Consider the following 18,096-nt stretch of genomic DNA (forward strand, 5'->3'; position numbering starts at 1 on the left):
GTACTACTTGCAGAGTGAAGCTTGGAGTCTTCAGCAGCCAAGATTCCTTTTCTCATTGAGAGGTTTTCTTGAGAAAGGACTTCCATACTAGACTGAAGAATAGGCTAGACAGCTCTTGCCAAGATTACTCCAAACCAAAGTTGTTGTATAAGATGTTCACCTGTCAAAACAATATTTTAATAAAAGAAAAAGCTTGAAGAGATTAGGTCATGGTTCCTATCCTACCTTTGTCTTCTATTGTAAGATCAACTGTAAGCATTAAGTGATGTGAGACATGTCTTCGTTGCAGGTATACATCTGGATCAGCAACTTAACAGGGAGGAAAATCCCTCTGTTGTATTATGCATTATAAACATCTCTTTGGCCTGTTTTAACTGTGCCCCTCCGCCCTTCAAAAAAGACAGTAACCTCTATATTTTCTTTGTGGTGCCAGGACAACGTTCAAACTTCCAGAGCTATCCTAGTGAATTTGAGATGTTTAGCCATTGATTAAATAAATTTCTGGGTATCTCTGAACATTGAATGAAGGAACCTGTTTCATATTTGAATATCTGCTATGCCACCAGGTGCACATGAGAATGAGAAAGGCCTCTCCAACTCAAGTTTTACAATATTAGCATCTTAACCTTGTAACTGCACTTTGATGTGATTTGGACAACTGTCTTCAGAAAAGCTTAGACTTGATTTCTGTTACTTTGCTGTAAAACCTCATTAATGTTGCAATGCTGCTACAAAATATTCCTATAAAATATTCCAGGTTTTAAATATTCACATTCAAATTGCTGAATTCTGATATTGGAAAGTTCTTGGAAAGATGTCTAACTAGGACAACACTTAGTCAAGAGTGCCTTCAAACAGATGTAGCTTGCCAAGCAGAAGGAACGTTTATAGAAATCAGTGTTTGAAAGGCCTAGTGATTCTGCCGCTTGCAAAGTATTTCTGTCCCAAATGTCATTTGCAGTTTGAGAACGCATCAGTATCATGCAAATGTTGTATTTAACTTGTGGGGGTTTTCTTCTCTCTTGCCAGGTGAATCCTACAGAACCTTACTCAATAACAATTTGAAGTTTGCTTCTCAAGCGAATAGTTTTCAGAGTATATCCATTGTAGTGCCTCTTTAACTCTGCTGTGTCTTCTAACAAATACCTGGAATGGAGTCAGTTTGGTGCAATTCTATATCAAATTCCTGTGTATGTTTTGCAGATTGGCATGCAATTTGAAGTTCTTGTGGTTTCATTGTATCTTAAGGAACTGATACTGACTCCCAAATCTTGCAAAGATTTGCTGTCTTCCTTGGTTGCTTCTGAAAGACATACTGAAGCAAATGTTTCAAAAAGCTGGGTTTTAGAAAATTCTTTTGATGACTCCTGTTGTTGAGATCATACATTTTGTATCTTTTATAGGCACCTGAAAAACAGCCATATTTCAGCATTTGCCAAAAAATTTGGCTGGTCAGAGGTTATGCTTCTCCACAAGCCTTTAAAGAGATTCCAGTGAAGAATAACAGATATTCAGAGTCACATTTATAAAATAAAATAATCATTGTATTTTCCAAAAGTTACTGTCTATCTTAAGAAACAAGATCCAGCCACCTCAGATCAATGTGTTAGAAAGTTAGATATCACAGATGGCACACAATCTATTAACCTTCCCAAGAGATTAAATCCCAGATGATATGACTGAAATATATAACTCAAGCTTGCATTTATGAAGTGTTCATCTTTATAAAGATTTAAGAATCCAAGTCCCAGGGAATACATCTTGTAAAGAACTTTTGAGTCATCGATCATCTTCCCACCATCCCTTTTCTCCTCCCACGTACCTGTATTGCTCAAACTAAAGGAAAAATTGTCTTTACTATCAATAAGTGCATTGTGAGACTCCCTTTCTTACTCATTTTTTAATCCATCATTGTTTAAGAAAATAGTTTGAACCAGAGCTCATGAAAAGTTGAAATGTATCTGTTTACTTATAAGCAATTTATAATACTGGAAAACATATCTCAACAGAAGACATCTTTTCCAATGGGCATAGTATCTTCCAGGAGGGAAGCAGGTTCCAGCTCTTTGCAGTCTTGCAGACCTCCAGATACCTGCTTTTCTCTCTCCCTTTGCGAAAAACACTTGTTAACTGTCTCTCTAAGAGCTTTCTCCTGCTTCCTTAGAAATCCTTTACGTAAAGTAGTTCTTTGATTCTCTGATTTGAATACTGATCTGAATTTTGACTGTACAGCTACAGTCTCTAGAATGCTTGCTCTCATATGGTACCGTATGAAGTTTCCATGTAGCCCATAGATGTTTGTAAGGAATGCTCTTCTGCTTACAAGTGCATTGTCTAGCAACTATTTTGGTTACTAAAAAAGCTGATCTTTGAAAAGGCATCTTAAAGAAAAAGTTTATGTTTAGCTTTAGTTGCTAATAATTTCTGGGTTTCTGTTCTATTTGGTATGTTGAACACATTGTGAAAGCCAGGACCGGTCATGGCCTGGTTTCTTGTGACACACAATACAATGAAGGTCACCATTTCCATTTTTAGAACTGCTTACAGTACATTCTCATTCCTCTGTTGTGACCTTTTTTAATCTATACTGCTTCACCAACAGCCAGTACTTGTTGTTCCTCAGCAGTCTTATTTTGTCGCTGCATGACCTATTTCATTATTCTCACATTACTTCTGGATCTTGACTGTTTCCTTTCTTCTTTGCAAGAAGTACTACTATTGGCAGCTTGTACCACTTCTGGCAGCTTATACATCTTATATCCATTCATACACATGTATGTGCGTCTATGGGTGCATAAGGATGAGATCATTCTTCAATTCTTTAGTACGGAAGCTTACTTCTACACTAAAAAACCCTGAAATATGTGTGGAAATGCTTGACTGGCACTTGACTTAATCAGTCCTATGACTGCGGGGGTTAATTATCATATGATTTTTCTGCCCCCATTTTTACATGGAGTAAATTTTCTCCTCAAGGATGATTTATCATTCAAGAAATAGAACTTGAAAGTTAAAATAACAGAGATTATTTTACAAACCCGAGTGATACAGAACAGCCTCAGTTAACAAGAGGTATAACAGTGCACAAAACTCTAGGGTCTGCATTATTTTGTATACATGACCTCTGTTACCTTTTGTTCTGTGTAACTGTATACTAGCCTTATGCACCCTTTTTTTGCATTAGTACAAAGTATGATAAAATTGAGAACAGAAAAATCTCCCATGGGCCTAATTTTAGTGCTATGTACACTGGTAAAATATAGTTAATGCTGGTGTTGTACCTAGAATTTATTATGAACTGTATATATTGTTCACTGAAAGACAAATTATAAACTTAACTTCATATCAAGTTTTTAGATGGATATACCATAATTTGGCAAATGCCACGTATGGGCTAGCAGATTAGATACTTCCTACTCAAAACAGCTACAAAGTATACCATGTTATTCCAATAATTGTTATACCAATTATCTTAATAACTTCTTATATTTTTGTCTGCCAATATTTACTTTGCTAGTGACCATAAGGACATTAACTTGTTCTTAGAGAAATCATAATAAGTACAAGGAGTTATTTTACTGTATAATACTGAAGTGTTATGGATATATAGTTACCTGGAATAAGACAAGAATAAAGTTTACTTAAGTTAAAGGTAATGCAAAACATTTCCAGTACGGTAGTGTTTAATCTGAATTAGGCTATTGTAGAAAATATGACTAAGATTTGGTTTTCGTTTACCAGCACTGGCTCACAGAACTGGAAATTTTAGCAATGATCTTTGCAGCTGCCGTCCATGATTATGAACATACTGGGACCACAAACAATTTTCATATTCAGACAAGGTAAGCGAAGTGGTTTCTTAAGTGTCATATCTGGAGTTTGCCGTTCGTTGGTCTGAATTGTTTCATACCTCTTACTGATACAGCCAGCAAGTAGCCAGGTCATTCCTGGTTTTACAAATTGCTTCCTTGACCTCTGTACGGTTAATGGCGCTGCTCACGTGAACAAAGACAGTGCGGAAAAGTAAGGAGTTAGCTCCATAGTGTTTGAAATCTTTATATTTTGGAGCTGATATGTCAAGAGAGATTTTGAAAAAATTGAGAACACAGACTTGAAAACCCCTCAGCCTTCTATTTGCTTGCTTAAATTCTGATACTTTCAACTCAAAAATTTCTTCCACAGTGTCCCCAGAAAAATACCACGTCACTTTCAGTAGTGTGTCTGCACTTACTTCAGGTGCTACATTTTGTTCCAAGTTGTTATTAAACTTACAGGGTCCTAGTACAGAAGGAGAAACCTTCAAGTACAACTTCAGAAATACCTACCACGAGTCCTCTCCTAGCATGTTTTGACAGCATCTGCAGTAGTTACAAAAAAGAAATCTAGAAAGAAATCCAGCTTGAAAGCCAGGCTAACTGTATTCTCATGCAGGTGCAGCGTGTCATCCTAGCCTCTGGTCCAGAACAACAGCATATACCTCTCTCCCTTAAAACATTTTCAGCTTATCAAAGGAAAATCACGGACCAATCCATTACTGGGAGATAAATGGTACACCTGACACTTAGCCTAGTACAAAGCATCTTATTGTTCTCTCACACTAGGCTATACTTTGTTTTTAGTATCCTCAGTTGAGGAGTCCACTTTACCTGCTCTTGAAAAAAAAAAAATTCAGCAAAGCATTGGCATATTCTAACAAAACAGCTCTGTGCTAGAAATACTACTACTTTGAACAGAAGCATCCTTTCACTCACCTATACAGATAAAGTGCCCAATGGTTACATTTAAATTAAATCCATAACATACTTGTGCCCTGAGATGTGCCCTTCAGTAATGAACAAATTCTAGATCTGCAGCTGAAATAAAGACATAATTCTCCCTCATGTTCTCCCTCAGCGTAGTATGGCTAAAAATAAGCTTCAGTTTGTTGTTCCAAGTTTGTATTACTTTTCTATTTTTGTCCTTAATATTTTGCTCTGAAGTATTGCAAAAGTGGAAAATGAATTAAGCTGTGAATTTTACTTGGCCATACTTGCAAATAGGTATTTGGTTTGTGATGGAGCTCATTCTTCCCTCCTAGTGGGACTTGGCCAGATGTGGCATCCCAGGGCCATGATTCCAGGCATCTTTTGCCTGAGAAAAGCTGGTGAAATGGCTGTCACAGTCATAGCAAATCTTAGTACTTTTTAAAACTAGCCATAAGTAGCTATGTGGGTGAAAGTGTGCTTCACAAACATACGTGATTAGTGAATCACAGTTTTTCCCATGATTTTAGTAGGATTACGGATGTACACATATTCATTATTTAGGTAGGTTATGGTTTGTGCTCTCTAAATAAAGTTTCCAATCCTATTTTGATTTTTTAGATTCCTTGGTACCATACCGTACACGTGGGTGGTTACACTGAATATATACTATTGCTCAACAGAACAAGAGGTTGAATTTACCTTATTAATATCATAGTAAGCTGAACTGCTAAATCATCACACCCTTCTTCTAGTACAGACTTTTCAATTGACCAAATTGAAATGCTCAGGAATAGTTTTATCAGAACAGAAGTGTAGCAGAGAGTGGAGACCCAAGGTTGCTTAGCAAGTCAGATCAGATCTTGGGGAAACAAATTCCCCAAGAATTAATGAAGTTTGAAGCTAAGTATGATAAATCCATACTGCATCTAAACTTGTGAAAATCTATATATAATTTTGGTATTGCAGGTTAGTCTTTAATTAAGAGGGAAAAGATACTGTTGAGGGTGTTAACGTTATGGTAAGGGTCTAGCTTTAGGAAGCACTTGAACGCAATCAAATTTCAGCTTAGCATCTCTTCCATTCCTTTGTTATGAGGCTCAAGGTTTGGCTGTTTTTCTGACAAAAGATGGCATCTGTTTAAAACATATGAAATCGAAGTTTTTTAATGTTTTATTATTTACAGCTCCTTCTGATTATGAGTGACATGGGCCAAAGCACATCTGTCTCAGAACAGGGGCAGTAATTTCTTAATGCCCTTGCTATGCCTGGAGCCCCCTCTGTTGGTGAATGCATTGCGTTTTGTGTCGCCAAAGAGTACGCTTGAGTAGCCTAATTAGAGCATTTCTGTTGCTGTGCTGTCCTATCTACAGTCAAGAGGCTCAAAGATCTTCTCACAAATTTTTGTCCCAGTTATAGCATATAAGTAAAACATTACACATTTAAAAATATGACTTTCCCACAAACAGTATATACAATGGTATAATGATAATTTTTTATGCATTTAGGATGGAAACTTTATCAGTATTTAATACATTAGGAACAAATAAACATAGTTTGATATATACATAGTCAATAGTTCTCATAGAGAATACACAGTCCTACCTTCCCCAGTGCCATCATCGGGATGCTATTGCAAATTCTGCCTTTTTTTTTTTTAACACTAGGTCAGATGTTGCAATATTGTACAATGATCGTTCTGTTCTTGAAAATCATCATGTAAGTGCTGCTTATAGACTCATGCAAGAAGAAGAGATGAATATCCTGGCAAATTTAACCAAAGATGACTGGAGGTAAGACCTGCTGTGACATTCAAACTTAATTCCAGTATTTAAAAATAATAAAAAACATCAGGCCTTCCCTGTGGAGTCTATTTTAAGAGTTCAAATTACAGGAAGAAACTTTGGCACTGGAAGGAGTAATGGATATTTAGAGCTTAGGGAGGGCTGCTGTGGTATAAAGTAGCACTGTTTGGGAGACTCCATATAATTTTCCAAGTGAGGTTGCACACTTACGAGGCACAGTGTTGGACTGTGTGGTGAGACAGCTCTTCAGGAAAACCACAGTGCTGCCCCTCTTGAGCTAGGTTACCTTTGTCTAACAGTGGGTTAAAGCCTCCGTGCAGAGTCACACTGCTGCCAGCTTGAGCTCTCTGCCTCTGGGATTTCTGCTGTGTAACATAGCACAGCATAGTCACATCTTGGTTAAGCATTAAAAAATGAATTATCTGGAGAATCCAAAAATAATAAAGGCCCAGAAGCACTACAGAAATCTCTTTTTTTTTTTTTTTTAATTCTTTTTCTTAATTTTAGTGTAATTCCTGAAGAAAAATTGACCAGCTACAAGAATCAGGATCATAAATGATGTGTCACAAATACTAAGAGCTGTAAGACCAAAATGAACAAGTGTTAGTTAGAGATAAGACTTTCTCCATTATTAAAAAGGACATGTTGATCGCTACATGTAGCACTTAAAATATGAGTCTTCTGTGTGTTTCTGTAAACATAGCTATTATTCAGAGATCCTAAAAATAACTTTTAAATAGGTGGACTGTGTAGTCAGAGAGAGATGTTCTGCTTCCAGGAAAGTCTCCCACTGTGAATGATGCCACCATGAATAACAAAGCTATACTCTGCTTTATTTATGTTTTCACAAAACTAGACATTTATGAAGGAATATGTGAATGTAGATCAAATTTTGGTGTGGTGTATATTTACAGATGGAGGACTGTTTTACATGGTAGATTTACATGATTTTACTTATCTACATGATCAGAACACCCCTAAATATAAAGCGTAAGTTGAATGTAAGTCTGCTGACCCTTTTGATTTTCAATTCATTATTTTTCTGTAGCTACTCCAAAACACTGAATATTAAAGTATTATTAATTTTTTATTTAATACAAAGTGAGAGAGGCAGCATACACTTTTTCATTCTCATAAAAGATTTCTTCTCAGAGGATACTCATTTGGATTTAGTTATCAGGTTTGTGTTGTAAATTTAGTTCTGGAGAAAGATCTCTGGAAGTAAATTGTAAACTTCAGCAATAATTGTCATATACACCTAGATTTTCATTGCCAACATGAGTCAGCCTTGCCCTGTGTGGAACTATTTTGGACCTGATAGTTTTGGGGCTGATAGCTCTCTGTGACCCTATTTTTGCTTGTCCTAGCTATTGAGTATGGAGAAATTGATTGTGCCAGTAGACAGCCATCACAGGCTGGTATTCTGTCTTTTAAAACTATCATTGTAGAGAGGTAATGATTTTCAAATCTTCAGACTTGTTGCCTTGAGTGTGGTTTTTTTAAGTGTTGTTTCATATTGTGTCCTACCAGAGAATGCTTCCAGGTAGAAAGGGGCAGATCTTCTTCAGTTGAATTTCAGTTCAGGGCTGGACCAAGGATGGCTTGAAGACACTTAGGTGCTTCCCCTTCCCCAGTCCTGGCTTCTTCATCACTGGAGACCACCATAAATGAGTATAGTTTGGGAATCCCTGCAGCAACGTGCAGTTGCTCCAGCTGACAGAAATCTGGCTGCCAGCTAGAACAGTGCATCCCAGTTGTTGCTTTTGTTATGTCACTGGGGAAAAGAGTGAGAGGATGGAAACTCCTGTGAAAGAAAATATTTCTCAATAGAAAGAGGAGCCTATGGTTTCCAGGTGGACTGGTGGACTGCAACAGAATAAAGGGAGGAATGTGATAGCTTGTCTTCACATTTCTGAAGCACACTCTTCTCTGCATAGGTTGCTTGGTCTGGTCTTCCCACAGTTCTTTTTCTTTATATTATGGACCCTGTGCTCTATTCTGTTGCATTTCATTTCTCCGTGGTTTTTGAACCTGTGATAAACTACCATGTCCCTTCAGAAGGTGCTCAATCACAGACTAGGTGTGTTTGCACTTGCTTTTCAATCTGCTCTCACTGTAACCCAATTTGGATTTCCTGGAGGATTTTATTTTAGTTTTGCGAATTTTGTTTGTATACAGTGGCTGCATAGATCCAGTCCACTGTTACATGCAGCCAATTTGAAGCTGGTGGGATTTGACAACCAGAGAATGTAGAATTTATGGGTCTCTTGTTGGGGCTATTCAGTACAACTTAGAAAAGATGTATGAACTGACTAATAAGCTCAAGCAATTAAACAAGGACACTCAGTTTGATGTTTTGTCACTTAGCTAGGCAATTACAGTCTGTACTTTCCAACAAAGTGGTAACTTCTGAAGTGCCAGTCTGAGTACCTGCACAACCTGTTGAAGTCTGATACTTAATTTAGAGGGTCAGTCATGGAAATGATGGTTTCCTGGTATTCATTTCTGATACCCAAAAATACCTGTTACCCTGTCATCAGATACAGCTGTTCATTGGCGCAATGACAGATCTGTTAGCCACTTAAAAGAAGCTCTTCAATTTTCTAATTATTACTAGAGTGAACTTCTTGGTTCTATAGTGAAATTCATGCTGTTAAGACTAACAGTTTTGAAGTTTGCAGTGAATCAAATTGGCAGCAAATTGAAATGATAATTTGTTCAACTTTTTAATGTACTTCCTGGCACTGATTAATTTCTTGACTACTGTCAGATCTGTTTTCTTGAGTTGCAGCAATTTCATTTTTTTTTTAATTTAATACCCCTGCCTATTTAAACTGTGGTTCTGCTAATTATTTCAGCAAGATGAAGCAAAATGACTGAGAATGACTTTATAGTATTACATTTTCTTTTCTACATGTTAACGTTAAGAAGATAAATGCACTAATAAACTGTCAGCTTCAATTAAGTTTAAAACATAGGGTTTGGGTCTGAGCAGGGAAACACTGCCAGCATTCTGATGAGGATGTCCTTTGTGGATAATGCATATGACATTCATAGTCTTTTCTCACCCTTTTCTCAACTCTGAAAAAGTATTCCAGTCTTCCATATTGTCTTGTTTCTCTCACGTAGCGCCCCTAAATAACTGAAGAGGGATCCCTTTTTGCCCCCCTTTCTCCTCTGATTACCAGGTTGCTGGTGTTCTAGCACCCCATGTGTTACGTCAACAGTTATAGGTGGTCAGGTGGTATTAATGTCTCAAACCATTCCAGTCATAAGGCACACACTGATGTATTGCCTGATTATATAAAAAAGACTAAAAACCGATATGCATTATATACAATGCATAATGAACAGCTTTTCTTTCACAACTTCCCTTGGGAGTCTTCTGTCTGAAGAAAGCAGGATTGCTATAACTTGCAAGATGAACCTTATGTCTTCAGTTCCCAACTTGCTTTTGCTCGTCTTAGCCTATTCCTGCATTTTCTGATTAGTTTCCCATTGACTAAAGGTCTTTGTCATGGACAAATCCAGGTAAAGCTAGTTTCTGCTTATTGGTTAACTACTTTTCCGAGAGATTCATGTGTCACTCCTTGTCTCTCGTTTGTTACAGCATTATTCATGTCATTTTTTCACATCATTTTGCATCTATTTTTTTACAGTATCCTATCCATAGGACATATGGATATAGGAGGGTTAAGAAAGGATGACAGCACAGGATATGACAGTTTACTTAAGAAAAGTGGGATTTGTATACTCAACACCAGTAATCTTCCAATCGTGGGCCCCAAAAACCTGCTATGTGCTGTATGTGAATACTGTTACCACTTCCTGTCGTAGGACTAAAGATGGCAACACCTAGGTATCTTTTTGCCATGATAGCACGATCACTGCTAACTGTATTATCCCGATGCCTGTAGCTGTGGACAGCTTAATGAAGTGGGCAGAGATTTCTGTCCAGGAGTTATCTATGAGACCAGCTGAGGTCTCCTTCAGTATGGAAGTTGAGAGGGTCTTTTTCCCTGGGAAATGGTTTGGGAATGGTTTAAGTCCAAGAGTAATCTTCTGTACAATGATAGCAGACTGAGCACTTGTAGCTCTCGTAAAGCTTTATTTAACATTTCCCCGTCACTTCTGAATTTTCCATTTCTCTATTGATGGTGGATAGGGGCGCAGGCAGGAAACAACCATGGGCTGTAGGTTGAGAGCCTATGCCTTGCTGTTAAGCAGCTTTTTAGTGGCCTGAAATCTACAGAAGTGTGTAAGGAGGACAGCGCTACCTTGTTTGATCCTTATTCAGGTGATGGAGGTAAGAATTAGGGTTTGTCTCCTGCCATCACAGTGTGAATCTACTGGAAGCAGCATTTTGCTTTTCTGTGTGTCTTTTGTAGTAGGGGTGGGCTTATTTCTGATTACTCTGAAACGTTCAGGCACGGAAAGTTCCTAGGAAAATCTCCCACAGAAAGGGGAAGTGATAATTATTTAATTATTTCAGTCTTACAAACAACAGGGTTTAACAATGCAGAGCCCTCAGTTTTCATGCAGTGTTAGCTGTTCTTTGTTTTCTTTTTTCTTTTTCTTTTTTTTTTCAAATGGGTTTGGCTGTGTTTGAAGGGTACAGTTTCAAAGCCATGTGGAGGAGGAACAGTCGGGATGCAAATTAATTAGTATCTTGTTATGAGGTCAGATAAGGTAAGGCATTTTCTAAACACAAGACTTGCTATGGCTGCATATTATTGAGTAGAAGTGAGAGGATTGGGTCTTTATCCAGTTACATCAAAGCAAATCAGGAATAAATACACAAAAATCAATGAGGAGTATCAGCTTAAATATACAATTAATTTGGCTCAAAAGCAGTCTTGATAGTTTTTATAACAAACTATTCTAACAGCCCTAAAGAAAACTGCAATTTACCTCTTTAAAACATAGTCCTTTGAAAAAAATGCATTCTTAAGTAAATCAAAGATACGAATACAATATGAAAGATCAGTGAGAATGACTAAAGTAGGATTCTACTGTTGTAATTGATACTTGGACATCCTTAAGATTGGGACTGTGCTCATGAAGATATATGCTACATAATCAAAGATTTAATGTGGTGAATTGTCCCCAATATACGTATAAGTAGCACTCTTGCACATAAATCCTCCTAGGCCCTTTAAAAAGCATGTAAATAAAGACCCAGTAGACTCCTACGTGGTCTATATACAATCCTTCTACGTCGAGGAAACAGAATTTTCCAAATCAGTAATTATTGTTGACAAAATTAATGTACTTTCATATACAATGAGAATTAATACACTTTCTTAAATGATTCGTTTTACTATTTGCATATTCATTTAATAGAAAGCTGATGGACAAGCCAACATCTCTGACCATAATACCAAGATATAGATAAACTATAAATCCTGAACTTGTTATGACTCATGAAATAGTCAATAAAGTATTTTTGAGATGAAGGGTGTTTTGTCATAATGTTCATATATTGGTATAATGTAGGTAGTGTTTCACATGTAATACCTCTTGCTCTTCTGAGTGTTTCCGCAGCCTTCTTCCTAGGTTTAGTGTTATGCCTGCTCTGCACTAATATGAGGGCGGTAATAAAATACACAAATATATCCTCTTGTGTGGTGGTAAGCCCAGACACCGACTGGTTTTTTGAATGCTGTTGGAAAAATAAGGAAAGACTTATAATGGGTGACAGAACTGCATGTAATTTTAGTGTATACACTAGAAAAGAGGAATTACAAAACAGTGTGACTCTGAAATAATGATTGCAGAGTGCATTTTCTGAAGTACATTGCTTTCACAGAATCCCTTTAGGATACAACGTTCAAGTTGTTAATAATTTATTTAAATGCTTTTTAAAACATAATAAAACCTGTGATGTTGTTTAGAAAGTTATAAATTAACAAGTACTGCTTAAACAAATGTACGATACATAGAATAAATGAATTGTAATCAGTCATTTTGCTTTTAATTATTCTTAGGGAGTTGCGTAGCTTGGTTATTGAGATGGTCTTGTCTACAGATATGTCGGGTCATTTCCAACAAATTAAAACGATGCGACATACTCTACAGCAGACAGAGGGGTACGTTATTTTCCATTCTGTTTGTTATCTATAGTCTTTCAATGAGCTCACGTACAAGAAAAGAATTTAACTAGTTGCTTTTGTTTTGAGATAATTGGAGCATGTCCTTGAATTGACAGGGTAGACAAAGCCAAAGCCATGTCTTTGATTCTACATGCAGCAGACATAAGCCATCCAGCAAAATCCTGGGAACTGCACTACCGGTGGACCATGGCCCTGATGGAAGAATTTTTTCGACAGGTGCCATTTTTAAAATCTTTTAATAAATCTAGTTCAAGAAGCAATGGTTACACAGTTAAATCTTTTCATAAGTCTACCATCAAGGATGCTGTTGGTTGTGATTGACAAGCATAGTCAGTAGTATATATTCCTTACTCTTCATACATACCACTGACATTAATTCAACTTTTATGTGCATGAATAAGATGAAATTGTTATAGCTCTATATCTATTTCAGCTGACACCAGGATTCTGAGTGTTGTAGAATTTTTTTTCTTTCAATAATAATATAACTTGTCAAGCTGTTTTCATTCTGTAGACAGAGATTTATATATGCTTTGAGTTAAAAAGAAATACCAGCAGGGCAGGATGAGGGATTTGAAAATAGGAAGAATTCATGTTCAGCAAAGAAGGCAAAAAGTTGTCTCCATTTCACATTTCAGAAAGCCTTCATATTTCTTTTCCTTGCCAGTGCTTGTCATGCATATGCCACATAGATCTGAAGGTTTTGCTTTCATAACATGCTGATCCAAAGCCAGAGGTTAGATGGTATCATCCTGTTAATGCTGTGGCCCTATATCCTAAACCAAAAATGAAGACACACCCTTGTAAAAGTCTTTTCATTTCTGTGAGATACTGAATTCAAAGAGAAAGCCCAGTAGGTGTTGGTGTCACTGCTGCCATTTTTTTACTCGCAGCAGGTGAAAAAAACCATTTCTCCAAAGGGGGAGAAATTCATTACTATCCCTGTAATGAATATTTGGGACCATGCCCATTTTTAACATAATAGTTACTGAAGTACAATTGATAACCAAAATCCAGCTTAGGTATTACACAGTTTCTACAGTTATACACAGGTTTTAAAAATGGTTAATACAGATAACGGAACAGTGTATGTCTTGCTCTTCTTGATTGTTGTTATTTTGCTTTATGCTGACATTTTCAAATCAGATGGGTTACATTGGAAAAGGGGTCAGAGAATAAAAAAGTCAGTATGATAAACCATGAGGTCATTAGGCCCATCTGCCCTAGAAGGTTCTTGCTCGGTTCCTAGAGGTTCTTTATACAAATTCTCAGTAGGGAGCATCAGGGCATCCTTGACTCTGGGCTTTGCACCGAGGAGACAGATTGGAGAGCTGGTGCCTTACTCTAAATAATGAATGGACTAAGTTTTGTGGAAATACTGAGTAGAGTCATGAGTTTGTGTCTGCTTCTGTAAATGGAAATGATGAGGATTTTGAGCTTGAGAGGAAAAAGGAGGAACAGATTACCCCAGATATATATTACTTGAAAAGGTCAGAAATGACCAACTGTAAAAACATTTTAGACACAGAGAGACAGACTAGACAGAGCCCATGGGACAGTGAGGCAATGTGTCCAGTCAAGTGGATGTAGCATTAGCAATAAACAGTACCACACTGGTCGTTGAGTGCATAGGATCAGCTAATGTTTTAGTCATTCCTTTATCCTTTCATTAGAAGAAGTAACTGGATCCTAAATAAGCTGCTCAAATACTTGAGAAGGCATTTATCAATAGAATCAAATCACCATATATGTATTTCTGCAACTCAGTAGTATAAATTGTGAAAGTCTTTCAGGCTGTAGAGGAGTGTGCGAGGAACTGAATCCCTCTTTATACTACTACTGAGAACAGCACGTGTGGAATAGTTCCAACACATTTAACATGTGATGAAGTAACTGTACATAGATAAATGCACTGCGCAGTGCAGACACAGTAGGTCTCCTGCTTCCTAGATGCACTAGCTTGGTTGGGCATCCTCTGGTCTATTGATCTGAGTGTGTGTGGTGGAAGTCTCTGGGATTTCCAAATCTGTGTCAGCCAAGATGAAGTAGTCCAAATGTATACAAAACCCACTAATTCCTCCTCTTCTTTTCTTTAAAAATAGTAATTCAACTACGTCTACTGCCTTACAGGAAAAAACAGCAGAGCCTGAAACTGCTGATGCAAAAACAATGCTTTAACAGGCAGCTTTCAAAGTAGTGAGCACCAGCAAAAAATGAACATCCACCTAGACAATAAACTTCGTTAACTGGAGCTAACGGTTAAAATATGTGCCAGTGTGAACTTCAGGGAAAAAGCCAAACAACGCTTTAAGTTTAAAAGAAACAACTACAGAAAGTGTGTTATAATGCCAAGGAAAATCTGAGCTACTTGTTTAAAATAGAAATACACCCACCCATCTCAAAACCTTAAAAATAAAGAAATACATAGTTCAAGTCACTCAAAGAAGTATCACAGCTCCTATAGCATTCTGCTCTCAGTCTGAACAGATCCAAAAGCAGAGAATTTGTCCAGCGAGTTTTTTGATTTTTTTTAATTTTAAATCTCATGAAATTCTAATGATCAATTTAAATATCAATGCTGTGTCCATTATTACAATTTACAATAGACTTAGACTTATATGACATTTAAGTATTAATTATGCATTATATTAATTGCAAAGTAATTCATAATTAGGGTAAAGAGCTACTTGAAAACATAAAAAAATTCAAACTGATTCTTTGCTAGTGTGGAATTTTCTCTTTTTTAATACCTAGTTAAGGGAAGATTACAAAATTAATATAGCTTTAGAAATCCTGTATTCAGCAATGGCTGAAATTGTTAGAACCACTCCAGTTTATATTATATCACAATCTGGCTTCTGCATTTACATGGAGCTACTGCTAACACTGCTCCTAGTAGTTAAGTGTTCATGTGTTCTTCTACACTCTGAGTCAAATTACGAACACTTGGGCATAAAATTTAAAGGCCATAGTGATAAAACTCTCAACTTCCACATGAAACACAATCTGCGAGCTACATCTGTTCCTGTGGCTGAAGTGGTTTTATTGGTATTATAGTTCTAAACTTTTCCCAAATCTAGTTCAATGATATATGATAAAAAGACTAAGGAAGGTCGATACTGCCCCCTTCATCCATCAGCTTCTGATGAGATTTTTGGGAAAATGTTCATGTACTGCTCCCCACTGAATGATCACGAAACAGCACTCTCCACAACTACTGTAGTATGTGGAGCCATTTTACTTGAAAGACTAAGTTTTCCTATATCTATAATGTCAGTGCTTCTGGGGGCCAGGTTTGTCGAGCAACACAAATTATAGCCTCCTTTGAAAGATGTCTCTTCGGGGATTTTTTTGCACCACTAGACTTTCTTTTTGAGCTTTTGCAAGTCGGTTGGTCTACCATGCTGAAAATGGAGATAACACCCCCCTGTCTGTTAAGACTGTTACGACAAAAAACTCTTTTAGTGTGTTAGGTGTTGAAATATTTTCTGAACGAGGTTTGTACAAGTCATCTGAGTAATAAAATTGAGCTTGTGCTTTTTTATGGCTTCAGCAGCAGAGAGACATGCCTGCTAGTGAGAATGAGTTTAAGTCAGACCATGCCCTTGACCTGTGTAAATCTGTTGAAGAAATTTTACATGTTGGATAAACCAATGTAATAGAAGGAAACACTTAGCATTTGGCATATTATTACAAACATGTCTAAATATCTCCAATCCCGTTACATCTGGGATCAGCAGGACTAAACTGTGAATACTGAAGGACTCCATATATGTTAAATCTCATAGGCAGATGCCTTGCCCTTGAGGAGAACTTGCTTGCAAGAAGTTCCTTTCTATAAAAATTGTCAAATGTAAGTTAGAATTTTGACTTTTACTTTTCCTGAAAATTTAAAGATAAATAATGAGGGTTTTTTTGCCTGTGGCTTATTTTTATTTAGGAGTATAAGTGAACAAAGTAATCTGTTGAATAAATACTAAAAATGTTCAGTTGCCTTTGTCTCTCTGTCCGTCTATCAAATATGTGCTTATAATATTAAATGTTGTTGTTTGCAGGGAGACAAGGAGGCTGCTTTAGGTCTTCAGTTTTCCCCACTCTGTGACCGCAAGTCCACTTTGGTAGCTCAGTCCCAAATAGGTAATGACAAGTTGTGTTTTTCTTTTTCTTGTATGTGTAGGAGCATGTAAAATCATGTGGACATTTCTTATACCCATTTTGAATCTTAAATGTTCCAAATGCCATCATATAGAAGGTATCTCTTTGCACCTATCTGTTCGCCAAACTCATATACCCTTACAGCAGAAATGTGCTGGTCTCAAAAGAACATGAAGTTACTTCAGCACACGTGATGCCAAGAAGGGGTAGGAGAAGGATTAACCAAAGTACTGGACATGAGCCCGACTTTTACTGTACACGCTTTAGAGTTTGGTAGATCATGTCCTCAGACAGATTGACTCTTGCTCAAGAACTCACAGGGCTGTCTCTACTTCAGTCTGAAAGCCTGGTACCATTTTGTGGATGCATCTCAACTTAAAGCTAATTCATACATCAAATCTCTGGACTGCAGTTAAGACTGTCAGTGTGGCAGGGTCAAACTACACAGGATCAAGCCTCCTTGGGTTGACAAGGACTACTGCATTCTGTTCCCATCAATCCTAATTGCATTTTGGTCAACAGTGGCCAAACTTCAGCTTCCCATTTTCAGAAATGCGGGTCTTTGGCTCTCTCTATCGCCGTTTCCATCGGCAATAATAAGGAGATAAAAATTGGTAGAGATCACTGGGGCTAGTTACAAGGAGATATCCTAGAAGCATGCTGAGTAAAGCAGTATGTCCTACCAACAGCTGTACCTTTTGTGTGAGTGAACACAGTACTCGGGGAGAGATTCTACAGGTGACAGTGTCTTATCCTTGAACTGAAGCGTGTCATCCTGTCTGATCTTGTCACTCAAAATGTCCTTTATTCCATTTCACTGGGACTTGAAAGGCAATGTGCTTGAGTGTCGTACCTACTGCAGGAGGGAAGCTGGATCCTAGGCTGAAGCACTGTTGCTCACCTTTGCGCTGCGTTGCACGGTTAGAGTATGAAGACATCTGGAAATCCATTGCTAGCTCATGTTTTAGCATTTTTTTTTCTGTTAAGTGCTCAGCAGAGAATAATGCTTCATTCTCTCACACTGTCATTCCATACCTTGATGAGCACTTTAAAATGTAAAAGACATTGTTCAGAGCTGACATCTCAGAACTGTGGGATGAATGCTGTCTCCTAAGGATATTACTTGTTCTCTTCACTGATTTGACAGAACACTCCTACACACTGTGAAATAACACTTTACCTCCACAGAATAATAAACAGCAGTTTGAAATATTAACTCCTTGGCAAAAAGATCTGAATGGTAAAAGAGACAGTATGACTTCTAGCCCCTTGGCTCAACTG

The 18,096-nt window shown here is 37.3% G+C and overlaps 1 protein-coding gene across 7 annotated transcripts in view; it reads left to right on the plus strand.

Moving 5' to 3' along the window:
• The window catches only part of PDE1A (phosphodiesterase 1A), a 236,041-nt gene that overhangs the window by 192,413 nt on the left and 25,532 nt on the right, over positions 1-18,096 (plus strand). For all 7 annotated transcript variants that reach the window (XM_075512640.1, XM_075512641.1, XM_075512639.1 and 4 more), the window contains 5 exons: positions 3,742-3,842; positions 6,410-6,535; positions 12,535-12,636; positions 12,756-12,876; positions 16,716-16,797. In XM_075512640.1, coding sequence (XP_075368755.1) covers positions 3,742-3,842; positions 6,410-6,535; positions 12,535-12,636; positions 12,756-12,876; positions 16,716-16,797 — 532 coding nt within the window. The remainder of the gene's footprint in view (positions 1-3,741; positions 3,843-6,409; positions 6,536-12,534; positions 12,637-12,755; positions 12,877-16,715; positions 16,798-18,096) is intronic.

The sequence above is a fragment of the Mycteria americana genome, chromosome 9 (assembly GCF_035582795.1).
Source record: "Mycteria americana isolate JAX WOST 10 ecotype Jacksonville Zoo and Gardens chromosome 9, USCA_MyAme_1.0, whole genome shotgun sequence".
Taxonomy (NCBI): Eukaryota; Metazoa; Chordata; class Aves; order Ciconiiformes; family Ciconiidae; genus Mycteria; species Mycteria americana.